Here is a 19,253-nt window from a genome sequence, read left to right as displayed (position 1 = left end):
TTTTTCTAGATGCACAACCGGTAGTATTTGAAATCGTTTTTTTCAGATGCGCAACCGGTAGTATTCGAAATCGGTTTTTCTAGATGCACAATCGGTAGTATTCGAAGTTGGTTTTTCTAGATACGCAATCGGTAGTATTCTCAGTTTTTCCGAATGCGTAACCGATATTTTACCAAGTCGGTTTTTAACACATCCGGTATCTTATCAAGTTAGTTTTTTGGATGCGTAACTTGTATTTTACCAAGTCGGTCTTCCACCAAAGCATAACCGGTTTCAGCATTTTATAAATCGGTAAAAGAGTGTTCGGCTTTATTAATCATGTCTCTAAGTACAAACATATTTCCGACAGCTACAGACATTTAGTTTTATGCTACATCAATATTTTATTTCCATTTCAGTGCAAGTTTGAGGAAGATTTACTGGTAGCAGCTGTCTGCTAACATAGTCCAGATTGTCAAAAGTACCAAAAGACAAATTATCCATGGATAAGTCCAGATTGTCAAAAGCACCAAAAGACAAATTATCCATGTTGATCCATGCTGCTCGCTCATAGGAAATTATAACCCAATTAATGACTTATTGACTTATTATGATTAAAGTATAGACAAAATCAAATGATATTTTATCGAATATACTTTTCTGGACCTCAACCAATCAAGAACAAAAAAGATGTCCTATTAAAAACGAAATACCAATGTAAAAAAAGAGTGGCCGTTGTGCTTGGATGTGAAGGAGAAAAGAAAATGAAAAATTGAACTTTGTTTTTTATAAATATGTCACTTCTATGAACTTTGTTTACACATAAAAGTATTTAAAAAAGTATTTACATGAATTCAAATCTTCAATTAACTTAGTAAGGATAAGTACGCCTACAAAATCGATCTTTTGAAAAATCTCGACTCGATAGTTTATACCTAATGCCTATATTCATTTAGAATATTGAGAATGAGACGTGGACCAAATTGGGATATAATCTAGATTTCATTTTTAATTTGTCGATATTTTACTAATTAAGTCCCGTAGCTTACTTTTATAGTCTCGGATAGTGACGCACTTGCGAGAACGTGGAGAAAAGTTCCAAGTACGGAGAAAAAAATATCAACAGGAATTAGAATTTACCGTTTACTGAAATCATTAAAAATGAAAACATTGTAATGAAATAGTTCATTTATGTTTTTTTATTCAGAATGATATGACTTCAAATTCATTTTAAGTCTGTCTTGAATAATCTCTTAAACTCGTGATTTTTTTTCGTTCTTGAGAATTTTGAATGAAATGACGCTAAGTCGTTTCCTCAAAAAAAAATAAAGTCATGTAGCGAGTAAACGACAAGGAATCCAAAATAGAACACACTTATAAACTCATTTACAACAAAAATATGATTAAGTGCTAACAACATGCCAACTTGTCACGATTTCAAGATATAAAATTTGACAAACTTTTTATCCTTAACCTTCCCGTTCACCATCTATAATATTTACCAATTTTCGATCGTGTTTGATAAGAGACGTCACGCTTGTTAATCTTTTAAATAAACTAATCACTTTTGTTAATATGTTAAATAAACTAATCTTTTTGCATAGATCAACCACATTTCATTGTTCTTCAGTTGCTGTTAAAATTAATTAATAGGTGAAAATTTTCACAACCAAAAAAACTGAATTTTGATTCAATTTATTTTTAATTGGTTCAGTCACTAAATTTCAACTAATTATCTTCAATTATTTAAATAATTCAAGATCTCATACTCGACAAGATGAGTAATGCAATTTTCGTATATCTTAGATATTAACCATATATCCATTTATTATTTATACCTTAATATATGTACATTTGTGTTTATCATATTTGTATAACTTATTTTCTTGTAAAACAAAAATTAAGCCATCAATTGCTTTAAATTAGAGTCTGATACATTAAAAATGGAAGAATTAAATAGTACTGACAATTTCTTACAGACACAACAAAAAATGAACTGAACCGAATACATAAAAATTAGGTTAGGGTGAGGTGAACAACCCATTTAATCTAATTAATAAACATGTTAAAATTCGGGTCAACCTAGAATGGCAGAAAATAGACTAGCAACTCATTTACAATTTTTTCTGGTAGGATTTTGTGTTTGTCATTTCTTACTCACTCACTTACTTATTATTCTTTTGTGTTGATGTATTATTAAAAAAGAGATGTGATATTAATTAAATCGAGTTGAGTTCGATCAATTCAGCCAGGTTCGGATCAATTACAATAAACATGTTGGTTTATGTTAGAGATTTTGATTTGAGTTACTGAAATTGTGATGATGCTGACATATGTAATGTTTATATCAAATGAATGAAATAAACTCATTTTGCATCATGAACTTGCATCAAATGATTCAATCCAATTAGTAGATATGATATACTTCTGCATAACCTTACGCACATACATATGATCTGTTTAGAACAATGATTAGAATTGCAACTGAAATTGTGATAATGTGACATATGTTAGTGTTTATAATGAATGAATGAAATGAACTCATTTCATTTCATTGCATCAAAAACTCATTTTGCGTCCTCAATTTGTGGTACACCTATTTGCTTCATCTAACTTTTAAAAATGGCTCAAACTACTTTTCGTCGTTATTAGTTAACTCCATTAATTTCTCATAAATTAAGGTTAGGGACGCATAATAGCCTAAGGTTAGGGACGCATAAATTATGTAAAGATGATTTAAGAACTTAATGGGGTTAACTAAGAAATGACAAAATAATTTGAGCCATTTTTAAAACTACAGGAAGCAAAATGTACCCCACACAAGTTGACGAAACAAAACGATACATCGATGCACATTCAAGAAACAAAATGAATTTATTTCCTTCAATGGATTTCAAAATAAATAGTCGATTCAATCACTTGGTTCCAAATATGATCGAAGTGTTCTGCATTAACCATTTAAAGCGCATATGAGCTTTATCACCATATACAAACCCAATTGAGACATTAAACATATTAAGTATTATCTACATCTTTTGTATATAGTTATTTTTAGTATTACACTAGTTGAGCAGTTATGTGTAAATGAAAAAAAATGTTTTTTCTAATTTTGTCATCTATGTGTGCGCTTCTATTAAAAATGGTATCTTTGACTCTTGACAGGTCCTTTACACGCTTGGTGGTTTGGAAAATCTTCACACAGCTAAGAAATATTATGCCTCTGCTTTGGACTTGACTGGCGGGAAGAACACCAGAGCCATCTTTGGTGTTTGCTTGGTAAGCTCCCTTTACACACACCCTCTCTAGTAGTTTAGTTTCTTAACATAACATAGGCTCTATTTGGGCACTTTATATTTTTGTTTCTGTATCTTCTGGATCCAAATACTTAAACCATTGGAAACTACCCTTAGTGAGATATAAACTCAAAATTTTATTGGTTCTCATCTAGATCTAGATACAAAAACATAAATAAATACTGTTTATAAATGAGGCTAATAAAGAATATGGTAATTGTTGCATGACCTTGTTAAATCAAACAAACTTTATACTGCATATAACATAAAGTCAAGAGGCTTGGACTAACTTAACTTTCTTGATTTACTATTTTTCTGGGTCATGTCTATCTGTCCATCTTAGCATCATTCACATATTCACATCCATGTTAATCCAGTTTGTGATCTCATCTAACCACCGATCTGTTAATTGAAACTGCCATCTTAAACGACCATACAACTACCTTTTTTTATCTGGCCACATTTTTTTTTAATCAAACTCAAAATAAATTGATATGTTCTCATTGAGATTGAGACACCACTACAAATTTACTATAACTTCCTTCTTTTATCAAATGGGTTCAATGATATCCTTCTCTACATAACATTGTCTTCTCTACAGTCTCAAAACTGTCAATATCCAAATTTCTATTTTGTCTTTGGCTATAGATTTTAACACCATTCTTAGAAATTAAAAATTATAGAAACTTAAGTTGGGTTCTTTGGAAAATCCATTTCTATCAAAATTCATCCATCTAGATGGATCACTTTGTAAACAGGGTGTTCTTGAACTTAGTGTGATACATATTCAGAATATTGATACTAATGAGCCAGTTCAATGTTATCCTTCTTTACACAACATGGTCTCCTCTCTAGCCTCAAAACTTTGTCAATATTCAAATTTCTCAGGTTTCTTTGGCTAAATATCTTTTGACATGATTCTTGAAATTAAAATTTATATCAAGCTAAAATTGATCTATTTGAAAACACCATTTTATCAGATTTCCCATCCAGATGGATCACATTTGCATACATGATGTTTCTGATATTAGTGCCATTACATATTTAGAAGTTTATTGATGTTTCTAAATGCCCAATTCAATGTTATCCTTCTCTACACAACATGGTTTCGTATCCAGTCTCAAAACTTTGTTAATGTCCAAATTTCTTAGTTGTCTTTGACTGCTATTGCTTTTCACATGATTCTAGAAATTAAGTTTATTGAAGCTTAAATTAGGTTCATTTAAGAATAGAATGTTGATGAACTTAGTGTAATACACATTTAATTTTTTATTGATCCTCTACTAATCCAGATTCGTTAACATCATTAAATTCTAATAATCTGCTGCTAACATGACTAAGATCTTTTCTTGCGGTTATGTAGTGCTCCTCTTCCATTGGACAACTATCGAAAGGACGAAACAAAGAGGAAAAAGAGAGACAGGAGTTGCAAGATTTAGCAGTGGCTTCCTTGGAGAAAGCCTACAAGAACAAGGCAACCGATATGTACTGTTTACTTGTCTCAACCTTAAAAAGCTTAAAGCTGTCATCATCATCCTAACTGAATTCAATCGATAACTTATTATGACCTACCTGGTATCCAAATTGGCGAGCCTTTATTGTCTTCTTTCTGATTTAGTCTGATTCCGAACTGCTATTTAAGCATGTTTTGTTTTGATTTTTGTGTTGTGTCAATCATTATTTATTGTTAGCTCGATGACCAATGTATTTTTATAGTTAGTTTTCATGAAATTAGTATATTATTTTTATCTGCTTGAATAATTACTTTCTCAGACGTTTCAGATCAACCAATGTATGGTTATATACAATATACATGTGATCTTTTAAATGTTAACTAGTTGTTGTAGCAATTTGCTTGACAATTCAATGTCTCGTGTGCTTGTAGGATTATGAAAAAGTTAGGATTTGAGAAAGAATAGGAATCTAGATATTAGTTGAGGTGAGAAACTGATTTTTGATTCAATTCATTTTTAACTGCTTCAGACACAAATTTTCAACTTTTATATGCTTTTGTTATTAAAAAATGATTTCCTTGGTGTTCTTGATATCAATCTTGAAAGTGCATGCAAAGTTCTTGTTAACTAACTGACTTCATCGGTTTGGTTGCTTCTTACTTTGTTGGGTTTGATGATTATGAAGGTTTCTTTTAATTGTTTACTCCATAAAAGAAGTGTGTTTGTTTGTTTGTTTGTTTTCTAGGTGATATTTACCACGTTTCGATCGTGTTTGTTCAAGAGACATCACGCTTGTTAATGTTGGGTTTTGCAACAACAAAACAATGGATCTTCTTAAAAATCAAAACTTGTAGCAAATCAGATTCCAAATCGTCTATGACGATAAACAGATTATCAAGAACAGAAATAGCACAAACCAATAAACGACAACACAATATACGTGGTTCGGTCAAAATCGACCTACGTTCACGGGAGGGATAAGTTTCACTAAATCAAACAAATGTCAATAGTAGAAACTTACATGCCCTGCTCTCAAATGAATGAAGTGATTACACTAGAAATGATTGGACTACTCCACAATCAAAAGCTCCCCCAATCTCTCACTCTGGATAAGCCAAAGAACAAGAAGAAGAAGGAAACCAGAAAACCCTAGATCTGTAATTCACTCTCTCTCTATTTGCTCTGTTATGAGAAAAATGCCCCAAAAAAAGTATGGAGCCACATGGCAGTTGGATGAAGAATCTTATATTTAGTTATTAATTTTCTTCTGTTTGTAATAGCCCTTGAACTTACTTTATCTTTTCATTTAGGCCCTGCCATATTAGAGCATGTACGTTGAATGTATGAGCTTTTGGTTCACTTTTCTACCTCTCATCTTCTTCATCAGTTATCCGACGATCGTTCGCCAGACTTCTTTCTCTCATCTCGATCTGAAGTTTGTATCATATACTTGTTAGAAGATCAAAAGTTTTCTATATGATTTTCTCATTGTTCATTTCCTTGTTCATACATATTTTCTTTAGGTGAAGTTGAGTAGTATTTTAAAATTGAATGTTGTTTTGGTATGTTTCAGATTTTGCTAATATAGAATTTTTTTTTTAAATTCATCTTCATATCTGGATCTTCTTTTCTTAATTTTCTTGATATTCTTGAAGTATAATTAAGAATAAATTATAATCAACATTCTAGTTACTAGCAAGATGAATTAGAGGTTAATTTTGATATCTTGAAATGGTTAGGAAGATCTTGACATTTAATTTTTGAATTTGATTTCACTTTGTACGTAATACAAATATTTTGTTCTTTATACAAAATTGTTAAAAAATATCATATGGATTAAAAACAAATGGAAATTATGATTTTTTCCGGCATCCCTCCTCGTTTTTAAATTGTAGTTTTCTAAACCCAATTTTTATTTCGAAATATTCCAATCAAATTCTTATATGAAATATTTAAGATCGATGAATATAAATCCAAAATATGGTTTATTCAAATTCGGGTAGTTCTTAGAAAACAATTGGATTCTTTTCCATCAAGATTGTAAGTCATGAGTCCTCTTCAATTTTGTCCTATACCAAATTCTAAATCTTTTAACAACGAAATAGACTAGGAAGGCTGCATATTCTAAGAGAAGGGTGACAGTTCATGCATGTATTTGAAGAAAATAAGAAAAAAAAGGAAAAAAAAGAAAGTTACTTCAATTGTTCATTTCTGTTTAATTTTTTTTTTTTTTTTTTTTGATAAATATGACCCTTTATCATATGGGAAATTTGATGAATGGCCCTACGAAAGGGCCTAAATCCAAAAAAGGACTCCGCTTGATATAGTTTACAAAAAGGTCCTTTTGCCCTACGAAAAGTCCGTATTGTCCCTCGCGCGACGAATTTATTGCTCAATTACGAGAAATACCACTCTCGCGTTTTCATCTAAAATGTGTGAGTTCATAAACGTGTTTTAGATGAAACGCGTGAGTCATATTTCTCATCTTTCCATTTACGGGAAATACCACTCATGCGTTTCATCTAAAACACGTTTATGAACTCACGCGTTTTTGATGAAAACGCGAGAGTGATATTTCTCGTCTTTCATCGTATATATACTATTTTTTGTCCTAATAAAAAAACCCCATTCACGAATCTCGACTCTCTCATTTTCCACTCTGATTCTACTCTCAAACCCTACTCCCCTGAATACCACGACCACGACCACGACCACAACCACGACCAAGACACGAGTAGCAGCTGACGACGACGACTACGACCACAACCTCTCCGTTTGAAGTCGTGACCCACTACTCTTCGTTCTCAAAATGAGTATGTTTATTTTATGGTCTTTAGTGATTATGAACACTAGGTTGGTTATATTATAGTATAGCTAGGTTGTATTCGATAACTCCTGAATGAATGAATGTGAATCAATACTATGTTATATGAACAAAGATAGATGTTACGCATATTGTGCTCACTCACGCGTATTTTTCTCATTCACGCGTATTGTTTCTCACTCACGTGAAATACTCACTGAGGATGAGTTTTCTGGTATGTTTCATGGAAATACAATATGCCAAGAATTGTCCACAAGTTTGCTTCAATGAACCTATTGGATAGGGGGCTCCTATCCCATTAGATCCATTGTAGCAAATTTCTGGAAAAGTTGCTGCATTGGATTTCCTAAAACTCTACCAACAAACTCCTCATCGTTTATGGTTCATGCCATCTTCAAAAAGAAACAACCGATGTAAGTAAAAATCGTGAGTGAGGCAACAACAGAACATTACAATACGCGTAATTCTTGTAATGTTGTTGAACTGTTTTCAATTGCAGCTCAAGTAATTCTTTACTTTGATGGAGAGTGAAAAACTACGTATGATGTTACTCATTTTTCTGTAAAGTCAAATAGAGGTTTGAATGTTCTCTGAAATTCTACTTATGCCTAATTAGTTAATCTAATCTATTCTGCTACTGATGCTGACAAATCTAGATATGATTTATTGCTTCAAGCCAAGTATAATACTCCGGGCATGAATGTCAAATTTTCTTATATAACTTATATAAAAAAAGATGTGGATGTGGAGTTCTTTTTACATGAAGCAGTTTCAGTCCACAACCGCACTCCATTGTGTGTATCCTTAGTAGAGAATTCACTACCTAAAAATCCAACAAACCCAACTCAAGAAAGTGTAGTGATTCCAGAAATTGATGATCCTGACGTATTCTCGAAGCAGCGGGAGGTTGTGTTTGAAACTGAAAATGACATTGAAGATGAACCATGTTTGCGTCTAAATGAGTGGGATGATGATTGGGTTCATATTACCCAACCTAGTAGTGCTGCTTGGGTTGCTAGTACCCAACATGTTAGTTCATATTTGATGTATCTGGTCTTCCTTGTACTCATGCCTTAGCTGCTGCCTGTACACGAAAATTGGATCCCTATAACTTCTGCTCAAGGTAACAATTGCATGTTTAATGTTATCTTTAATCTATCTATCTAACCAATTGCTTACATGTTTAATCGTTATCTTTTCAGGTATTACTTAACTGAAATGTGGTTGAATGCATATTTGGAGACATGTTATCCTGTTGGTGATGAAGAAGAATGAGATGTTCTGGAAATTATCAAACAACACATCTGCCTAAAACCACTTGTTAAGGTGAAGAAAGGGCGACCAACAACAAATCGTAGGTCATCCCAATGTGAGACTCGTAAGGTCCGAAGACGATGCAGCTCATGTGGTGGTCAAGGTCATAACAAGACAACATGCAAATCAGTGACGCCTTCACTATCTACTACAAGAGTAGCATCTCAGCAGCAACATCAACCATCATCTCAGTAGCATGTTGAATAATTCTATTTTCAATATTCTAAGTTTACTTTAATGTTATAAGTTTACTGTTGTATGAATAATGTTCTAATTTACTTCAACCAAGATAATTTTGTGTTGTATAAAACATAATGTTCTAATTTTACTTCAATAGTGCTCTTAGTTTGGATTATTTATTTATTTCAGCATGTTGAATAAACAGTGACTCACGCATATTGTAATATGTGTGAGTCATGTTGTAATATGCATGAATCATAACTCACACATATTACAATATGCGTGAGTTAAGTTGTAGTATGGTGTATCATAACTCACGCATATTACAATATGCGTGAGTCACATTGTAATATGCATGACTCATAACTCACGCATATTACAATATGCGTGAGTCACATTGTAATATACGTGGGTTAAGTTGTAGTATGATGTATCATAACTCACAAATATTACAATATGCGTGAGTCACATTGTAATTTGCGTGAGTTAAGTTGTAGTATGATGTATCATAACTCACGAATATTACAATATGTGTGAGTCATATTGTAATATGCGTGAGTTAAGTTGTAATATGGTGTATCATAACTCACATATATTACAATATGTGTGAGTCACTGTTTGTTCAACAATCTGAAATAAATAACAGTATTACATAACTAATGATGATAAACAATATTCAGTATTACACAACATGTTACAACAATAATGTGAATTGTTTCAACATATTACAACTTCATGGCTCTAAAATTTGGTGGAACAACCTGACTTCCCATTTTTCTCTATAAAATTTCATCTTATCTAATATTGTAATTTTCTAGACCAAGTTTAGCAGTCGATACTCTATATACATTAATATAAAAGTGCCACAGTCCCATCTTATTGATGCTTTTGGTACTTCTGTATGTGAAATTCTACGAAATGTTAAAGTCTCCAATGTCATGTTTGGATACCTGTAAATTTGAACTGGAGACAATGCTTTATGAAAGAAGGGCGAGAACATTTGACACATGGTATCATGAATTCTGCAAAATTGTTGTCATTGAAAATTGACTGATCGCAATCATAAACATAAATTCTCCATTGTTTCATTTGCAACACACATACCAGTGCTTGAGGTCGAGGTTGAGGGGAAGTAAATGTCATCAACAATGCTCCACGTGAGCATATTTATATCTTCCTTACCCTAATAGTACTCATAAAAGGATTCATCAAAAGCATGGCCTTCTAGATTATCAACATCAGTAGAATCAACAACAAATTTCTTATAGTGTGATTTAAATAAAGGGGTGAGATGACAATCTGTGATGGTGAAATCCTTCGTGTACGTCTTAGGTTAGGTGATTGCTCTTTTTCTTAGCAGAGCACTTCCGACATTGATCTCCACATTAGTTAGCCACATAGTTGTCCTCAGAATTGTATTGAAGAATTTAAAGCCTACACTACCAGTACAGAGGTCCAACTTTTTAAATTTACTTCTTTTCCGCAACTCTTTTCATCAACTCTGTCATCAGTTTCAGATCAAATTTTGCCATAGGATCGACAATAATTGGATCTTTCACCCTCATTTTTTTGGACCATGGACGGTGTAGGGACTAAGTAATACTTTCAACCTCAACCTCCTTCTCTTAAATTGGACGTGGGTTGCATTGTCCAATTCCACCACATCCTCCTCCACCTTCTGCTTGTCCTTTTTATACACCACCACATCCACCTTCTTCACAATCTTCTCCACAAACACATCATGGTCCACCTTCTTCTGCACCACCTTCTTCTTCTGCACCACCTTCTTATTCTACACACTGTCTTCATTCTTCTCAATCTTCTCCATAAACACATCATCGTCCACCTTCTTCTTCTGCACCACCTTCTTATTCTACACACTTTCTTCTTTCTTCTCAATCTTCTCCACAAACAAATCATTGTCCACCTTCTTATTATACACATTGTCTTCCTTCTTCTCAATCTTCTCAACAAACACATCATCGTCCACCTTCTTCTGCACCACCTTCTTATTCTGCACCATCTTCTTATCATTGACCACATCCTCCACCTTTTCATTCACATCCTTGAATGAGACAAAATCAGTGAGATTAGACCAATGCTTGAAATAGACCAAATGCTCGAATTAAACCATATGCTCGAAATAGACCATAAGCTCGAAATATACAATATGCTCGAAATAGACCATACCTCAATATCCTCCTTCTTCTTCTCCTCCACAAGCCCATCATTGTTTTCTTCTCCATAAGCCCATCCTAAAAGAAGACCAAATACTCGAATTAGACCTAATGTTCGAAACAGACCATATGCTCGAATTAGACCAAATGCTCAAAATAGACTATATGCTCGAAATAGATCATATGCTCGAAATAGACCAAATGCTTGAAATAGACCATACCTCAATATCCTCATTCTTCTTCTCCTCTACAAGAACACCAGCTTGCACCACAAGCACATCATTGTCTTTTTTATCCACAAGCCCATCATTGTCTTTCTTCTCCACAAGACCATCATTGTCTTTCTTCTCCACAAGTCCATCCTAAAAGAAGACCAAATGATCGAATTAGACCAAATGCTTGAAATACACCATATGCTCGAAATAGACCATATGCTCGAATTAGACCAAATGCTCGAAATAGACCATATGCTCGAATTAGACCATATGGTCGAAATAGACCATACATCAATATCCTCATTCTTATTATTCTTCTTCTTCTCTACAAGCCCATCATTGTCTTTCTCCACAAGCACATCCTAAAAAAACAAAATTCTTGAATTAGACTAAATACTCAAATTACACCAAATGCTTAAATTAGACATACCTTAATATTATCAATCTTCAGCACATCATCCTCCACCACATCCTCATTCTTCTTCTCCTCCACAAGCCCAACCTAAAAATAACAAAATGCTTGAATAGACCAAATGCTCGAATTACACCAAATGCTTGAATTAGACCTACCTCAATATTATCATCATTCACCAAATCCTCAATCAACACATTCACCAAATCCTCAATCAACACATTCACCTTCTCCAAATCTTCTTCATTCACCTCCAAATATTCCTCACCATTGTCTTCCTCATTCACCTTAAAATCTTCCTCATTATCTTCCAAATCTTCCTCATTCACCTTCTTTTTCTCCACAAGCACATCCACATCCATATATTCCTCATTAAATATTCTCCTTCTCTGTTCCTCCCTTAGTGTGGCTGATAATATGTCAAACAGTTCTTGTAGTTGGTTTAACATCTCTTTTATGAGATTTATTTCAGTTCTCATTTCAGTTTTTAGTTCATTTAGCTCATTCATAATTTGATCCAATCTACATCTATCATAGAGAGTTGTTGCTGTAGGAGTCATTTGAGAGGAATCATCATCTTTTCTACTAGTGGCGCTCTCGACAAAATAAGAGTTGTTGGTGCTGGGGGTAGGGTTGCGGGTTCTTCTACTCGTGGAAGGTTTGGCATGAGTAATTTGTCTTTTCTTCCTCATGTTAGGTTTAAGAGGAACTACATCTTTAATATCTCCAAATTTCCTCTTTCTGCGAGCAAGTTCAAAAAAGACATCATAAACATTACCTCTCATATCTTCAAAGTCCTCCCCAGCATACAAGATCTTCTCATCTTCATACAATTCCATCTTCTTGACAATCTTGCCTTGCAGGGCAGTGTGAAGATCAGAGGCGGTGCTCTTCCTATTAGATTTGTACTATATTATCCTTGGGAAGACAGACTCTTGCGCTTGAAGCATCGTATTCCTGGAAAGTTTGGGGACAAATGTTTGGATAACCTCATAGGTCCACACTTGTAAGGCTAGTGTGAACCCATATACGTTATAAGAAGCATCGACATTCTTGTCTTTGTTCTTCTTCCCCATGGCTTTATTCTTATCTAGATATAGCAACCTGTAGTGATCAAGGTTCCTGTTCAAACCCTTTATGGTTGCTCTAAAGGACAACTTTCCCCATAGAAATTTGAGGAAAGTTTCGAAGTCCTTGTCCATGCTGAAGAGTTTGATATTTATTATCCTTTTTGGGTCAAGGGCGAAGAGATATTGGCAAACTAGGTATACCAGCCCCAATTTCCATGCATCTTCCTTATTAGAACATGACACAAATTTTGAATGAAGGTCTACTGTTCTAACAAGTTGATTACTTTTAAAATATTTGACAACCAAAGGTGGACATTCTTCAACTTCATTGAAAATGGTTTCCACCGTAGGGAATCTCCCAAAATTGAGGCCTGTGACCAATATAAACTCCTTTATCCCTAAGAACAACTCCTTTCCATTCACGAGGAACTTCATCTCCATAGAATTTGAGCTGCTCTTCTTAAGGAGTATTTGGTGTATTATCGTTCCCGAGAACCGCAGTAACGTGGATCCTTTGAATAAGAATTGGAATTGAGTTTGCTCTGCCCTTTCCATTAGATCCATTGCAGCAAACTTGGTGGCAATATTTGAGATATTGGTTTTCTATGAGACCCTACCAGCAAACTTAGGAATTATGGTGGATTCCATCTACAAAATAAGGAACAACATTGGAGTAAGTAACTCTAAAATATTATAATTACCTAAACTATAGAACATAACAACTCAAGTAAGCAACATCAAAGAATACACGAAAATTATATATGTTTGCATTCTTTGTTTCACTTTAATCAGGCATGTGTGTGATGGTATAATATGTTTTCCTTTCATAATCTGGATATTAGATTATGAGCATATTTGATCACTTGAAATTTTATCACATAAATTGAGCTTATTTGGAAACTAGCATTTGTTACAATCTTTGTCACATTCATGATTTCATTTGCAAATATCATTAGAAAATCGTTCGTCAAAGTACAATGCTCGTGAAAGCAACATATAGGTACAATGCTCGTGAAAGCAACGTATAAGTACAATGCTTGTGAAAGAATAAAAGAGAAATGCATGCATGCAGAATAAGAACACTGATATAATACTCGTGAGTGAAGAACATTGGATAAACAACAATATCATATACACACATAAATCCTAAAAGATACATGGACCCTAAAAGCTAAGGATTATACATCAATATCCATCAATATAAATGACAGAATAATGAGAACATTACAGATTAAACATAAACCCTAAACTCACATGAATATATTATCAAAGATATAGACGACGAACGATGATGAGAGTGGATCGATGATGTTGAACGAGGTTGGAATGGAAAGTTGAGAGTTGTAAAGACGAAGTTGGAAGTCGGAGTGGAAAGTGAGACAGTCGAGATTCGTGAATGGTTTTTTTTAATTAGGGAAAAATAAATTATATATACGATGAAAGACGAGAAATACCACTCTCGTGTTTTCATCTAAAACGTGTGAGTTCATAAACGTGTTTTAGATGAAACACGTGAGTGGTTTTTCCCATAAATGGAAAGATGAGAAATACCACTCATGCGTTTCATGGGTAACGCGTGAGTGATATTTCTCGTAATTCAGCGGTACACGCGAGGGGCAATATGGACTTTTCGCAAGACAAAAGGGCTCTTTTTGCAAACTATATCAAGCGGGGTCCTTTTTGAATTTAGACCCTTTAGTAGGACCATTCCATCAAATTTCCCTATCAGATTTGTACACACAAACAAAATATATATATATATATATAAAATTTATTTAGTATATTAGTAAATCTATTTTTTTTAATTCACCTTACCACTAGAGAGTTAGAGAAATAGTTCGAAACAATAAATCCTACCTCATACACTCTTCAATTCGTAGACAATTATTCACTCTTTATTGTTCATCATATAAATTATTGGTTCTAGTAATTTATTTATTTCTCTTAATTTATTGCTCTCTATTTTCTCTACAAATATTGTGTTTGGTTTATTTTTTGGGTCCAACATTGTTTATCTTCATACTCAATCACCGAATATTGATTTATTGCTTTTTGTTTTCTCTACAAGTATTGAATTTGGTTTATTCGTTGGGTCTAACTAGGGGTAAACATATTATGGGTTGATTCAATGCCAAACCCAAATCCAAACCCAAAATATTAATTTGGGTAAGTTAATTTGAGTTGGGTTGCATATGAGTTGAGTTTAATTTGGGTTGGGTTAAGGATTACCCAAATTACCCAAATTATATAAATTTAATTTAATTCTCTCTTATTAATCCAATACAAACTAACAATCTTCCAACTTCAATATATTCTTTTGATTTTTACTACGCTGATCTCCATTAATCCATTACAGTCGAACACGTTTGACATGTTTAGTACATTCAACATATTTTTTCACACATTTAACACGTTTTCACGTTTTTGACAGGTTTAACACATTTTCACACTTATAACACATTTTTTACGTTTTTGGCATCTTTAACACGTTTATGACACGTTTAATATGTTTTTCAAATGTTTAACATGTTTTTGACATGTTTAACACATTTAACACACTTTACATATTTTTCACACGTTTAACATGTTTTTCACGTTTTTGACAAGTTTAACATGTTTAACACGTTTATTACGTTTTGACAGGTTTAATACGTTTCTGGCACATTCAACACATTTTTAGCACATTTAACATATTTTGTTACGTTTTTCACGTTTTGCCACGTTTAACACATTTTAAACATTTTAACACGTTTTTGCACATTTAACATGTTTTGACATGTTTAATACGTTTAACATGTTTTGATAAGTTTTTGACACGTTAATTTTTTTTTGCAAACTAAACACATTTTGGCAAGTTTGACACATTTTTGCACGTTTAACACGATTTTTACGTTTTTTTGTATGTTTAACACATTTTTGACAGGTTTAACAAGTTTTTCACGTTTAACACGTTTTCACATTTTGACACGTTTAACACATTATTGATATGTTTAACACGTTTTGACACATTTAACAATTTTTTTTATGTTTTTGGCACATTTAACACGATTTTTCAAAAGCATGTCAAAAATGTGTTAGATATGTCAAAAACGTGAAAAACATGTTAAACGTGTTAAAACGTATTAAAAACATGTTAAACATGCCAAAAACATAAAAAAATATGTTAAACGTGTGAAAATGTATTAAATATGTCAAAAACGTGTTAAATATGTCAAAAATGTATTAAACATGTCAAAATGTGTCAAAACGTGTAAAAAACATGAAAACATAAAAACATGAAAAACATGTCAAAACGTGTTAAACGTTTCAAAACAGGTTAAACATGCCAAAAATGTGAAGACGTATGAAAACCGTTTTAAACATGTTAAAAACGTGTGAATCATGTCAAAAACGTGTCAAACGTATCAAAACATATTAAACGTGCCAAAAACGTGAAAAACATGTTAAACATGAGAAAAACGTGTTAAACGTGTGAAAACCGTGTTAAACATGTTAAAAACGTGTTAAACATGTGAAAAACGTGTTAAACAGATAAAATGTGTTAAATGAGTCAAATACATGTTAAATGAAAAATAAAAAAATTAATTTGGGTTACTCAACCAATATTAGTAAATAATATGGATTGGGTAAATTTAATTTAGGTTGAATATAGGTTGGGTAATATATATGAGTTGGGTTTACCGTTTGCTCACCCTAAGTCCAACATTATTTATCTTTCATACTCAAATTAACGTTTCATTATTTTCTCCAAATTCACTAACACTAGAGAGAACATGCCTCTTGGATGAGACTATATAATTAGTCATCAGTCCAACCCCCTAAGACACATTAAACCTTAACGTTCTATACTTAGTTGTTTTCTAATACAAGAGAATCTACCTAATAATCGTCATTCTCCTCCAATCATCTATTATGAAACGACATAATAAATTAGAATGTTTTTTATTTGTTTGTTTCCTTTTGTTGTTATTTTCGTTATTTTTCTGTTGGTTCCGATTTTATCTCTCTAGTAGTTTGTGTTTTAGAACCAAAAAAATTAGGATATTAGTGTGTAATTTTTTTCTTGCAAAATAATAACTAATTAAAAATATTATCCTTTTTTTAAAATATAAATAGTTTTAGACATAAGATGCAGACAATCTTGTAAGAATGTATTAAATAAAAATTTTATTAGAGAAGATTATGGAAATTACTATTGATATTAATAAGAAGTACTTTTTTTATGTAAGAAGATTATGGAAATCACATTAGATGGATATTAATATGGAAAATGAGTAATTGTGCTTTTGAAAAAGATTTTATTTATTAATTTACTTTTGTTTACACTCAATTGGAATTACATTCAGCTATTCATTATTATTTAGAAATAAAGATATTTATTGATTTAATTCCTATTCATATGAATGTTTAAATCAATGAAAACACAATTTAACCAGTATTTTACTTTGTTAATATAAATCACGATCATAGTTAAAATGAGAAGTTTTTTAGTACTATTAATTTCAACAAGAAACTGATGACCCATCAGTTAAAAATGAAAAACAATTCAATCACAAATGTTCAAACCCTATATTATAAAAAAAAAATGTTCAAATCGAAATCCAAATAATAATTGAATCATATCTAATTAATCAAACTATATAGTCTCACTGTCCTCTTATAATATAATTAAAGAAGGATGATTGGATCATCTATTTTTATAATAAGAATTCTATTTATTGAGTTTTCACTTTGAACATAGAGTTGTTCTATTGCAAAAATATTATATACTATACAAAATAAGTGTGAATTCCTAATAAAAACTTGATATATTATTTGAATCCAAAATAAATTATAAAAATAAATAAATCATCAAGAAAACTACTTATATAAAATAGATGGGGCATAAAAAGTAAAACACTTATAACCAAATTTTAGAACATTAGAAAACAATAGAAGAAAAAGAAAGAACCATTTCTAGAACCACTAGGCTCTTAGAATACTAAATGAAACAAATTCCTAACCAACATATTTTAATAACTAATTTGTTTCTCAATAATCATGCAATCATTCGACCAACATCTTCATTTTTTTCTGCTCTTCAAAAAACATTTTTAGCTCTTTCATCTTATCCTTCCTCAAATGTAACTCAGTTAAGCTCATCTCCTCAATGAATGTCTCCCACCATCTTTTCTTAGCATCTTTAGTCATATCTAGTGACAATATTTGTTCTCGTTTTTGTTCAAGTTTGAACATATCTTACACCTCAACTATTCAAGCTTCAATCTCTTGAACATCTCTTGAACACGTAAATTGTTTTGTGCCTCTAAGAGTTCATGGAATATTGGGTCAAGTGTGATCCAATATGGAACTTACACTGGGGTTACCACAAGAGAAATCTTTTCCACTTGGACTAAACATGACTACTGCTAGCTCACTTTCACAAAGAGTGGAAAGCTCATCAGCTTTCTTGAAACCGCTGAACTTTTTCTTTGAAAACGTTAGTGAACTATCGATATTTTTAATCATCTTAATCAAAATCTCTTTCTATATAGTGATATCTTTTTTTGATGGGATACATTTCAAAGGTTTTTTAAACATATATAAAGGGATTGAATATATTATTTACTTAACCAAAAACAATATATCATTAAATATATTTATTAAATTGATATATTTCTTATCTTTATCACAAATATTTTATTGATGTAATATGAAAATAGATTTTCACAATATTGAATTAATCTAAAAAAAAAAAAAGATAATATGAAAAAATTGTTAGTAAGAGTTATTACATATTTGTGGCGCATCTTTTTATTGTCGATATTTTTTTATTTTGAATTATTTATCAACGACGATTAATTTTAAAAATCATTATTTATTGAACAAACATAAAGACACTATATATATTTAGCGTAAAGCTCTATGTATGATTCTAAAAGTGTATGAAAAATAAATTATGCGAGAGAAGAGGAAATACATTCAAGAAATCACTATAACAATGTAAAATACCCCTTCTAAATAATTTATGTTATTTTTTTTAATATAGAAAGTTGTAATGACTTCATAATTATAACCTTCACTTAAACTTAAAAATTTTTAAGTGTCAATAAAACCCCTAACTTTTAACTATTTAGGCACCGACTTTTCCCACTTAAGCTACCCTAACGAGTTTAATTTATATGATATTTGTTCTTGACAAGAATAAATCTTGATAAAAAAAATGAATTAAGTCGTTCTTCATACATATAGTTCATCTTCGTCTCTTCTTCTTATTTTGTTTTTTAAGATTTTATTTCATGATTTTTTTAAGTGTTTGAAGCATATTCAAGAATGTCTAATTAAAAAAGTCCATA

The 19,253-nt window shown here is 31.9% G+C and overlaps 1 protein-coding gene and 1 long non-coding RNA gene across 2 annotated transcripts; one reads left to right on the top strand and one right to left on the bottom strand.

Moving 5' to 3' along the window:
* Nucleotides 1-3,049: 3,049 nt before the first annotated feature.
* Nucleotides 3,050-5,059, top strand: LOC124942890. Its single transcript, XR_007099764.1, has 2 exons — nucleotides 3,050-3,255; nucleotides 4,636-5,059. It is a non-coding gene; the product is annotated as an uncharacterized LOC124942890 (long non-coding RNA).
* A 5,858-nt stretch (nucleotides 5,060-10,917) lies between these two features.
* LOC124943739 lies at nucleotides 10,918-13,050 on the bottom strand. Its single transcript, XM_047484214.1, has 8 exons — nucleotides 12,838-13,050; nucleotides 12,627-12,756; nucleotides 12,007-12,395; nucleotides 11,867-11,923; nucleotides 11,727-11,798; nucleotides 11,409-11,583; nucleotides 11,235-11,299; nucleotides 10,918-11,145 (listed from the first exon to the last, which is right to left on the bottom strand). Exons 1-8 carry the CDS (start codon nucleotides 13,048-13,050, stop codon nucleotides 10,918-10,920), a joined length of 1,329 nt encoding a protein of 442 aa, XP_047340170.1.
* Nucleotides 13,051-19,253: the final 6,203 nt, after the last annotated feature.

Source organism: Impatiens glandulifera, chromosome 6, assembly GCF_907164915.1.
Source record: "Impatiens glandulifera chromosome 6, dImpGla2.1, whole genome shotgun sequence".
NCBI lineage: Eukaryota > Viridiplantae > Streptophyta > Magnoliopsida > Ericales > Balsaminaceae > Impatiens > Impatiens glandulifera.
Note: the sequence above shows the minus strand (reverse complement) of the source record. Positions and strands in the feature narration are given on the sequence as shown.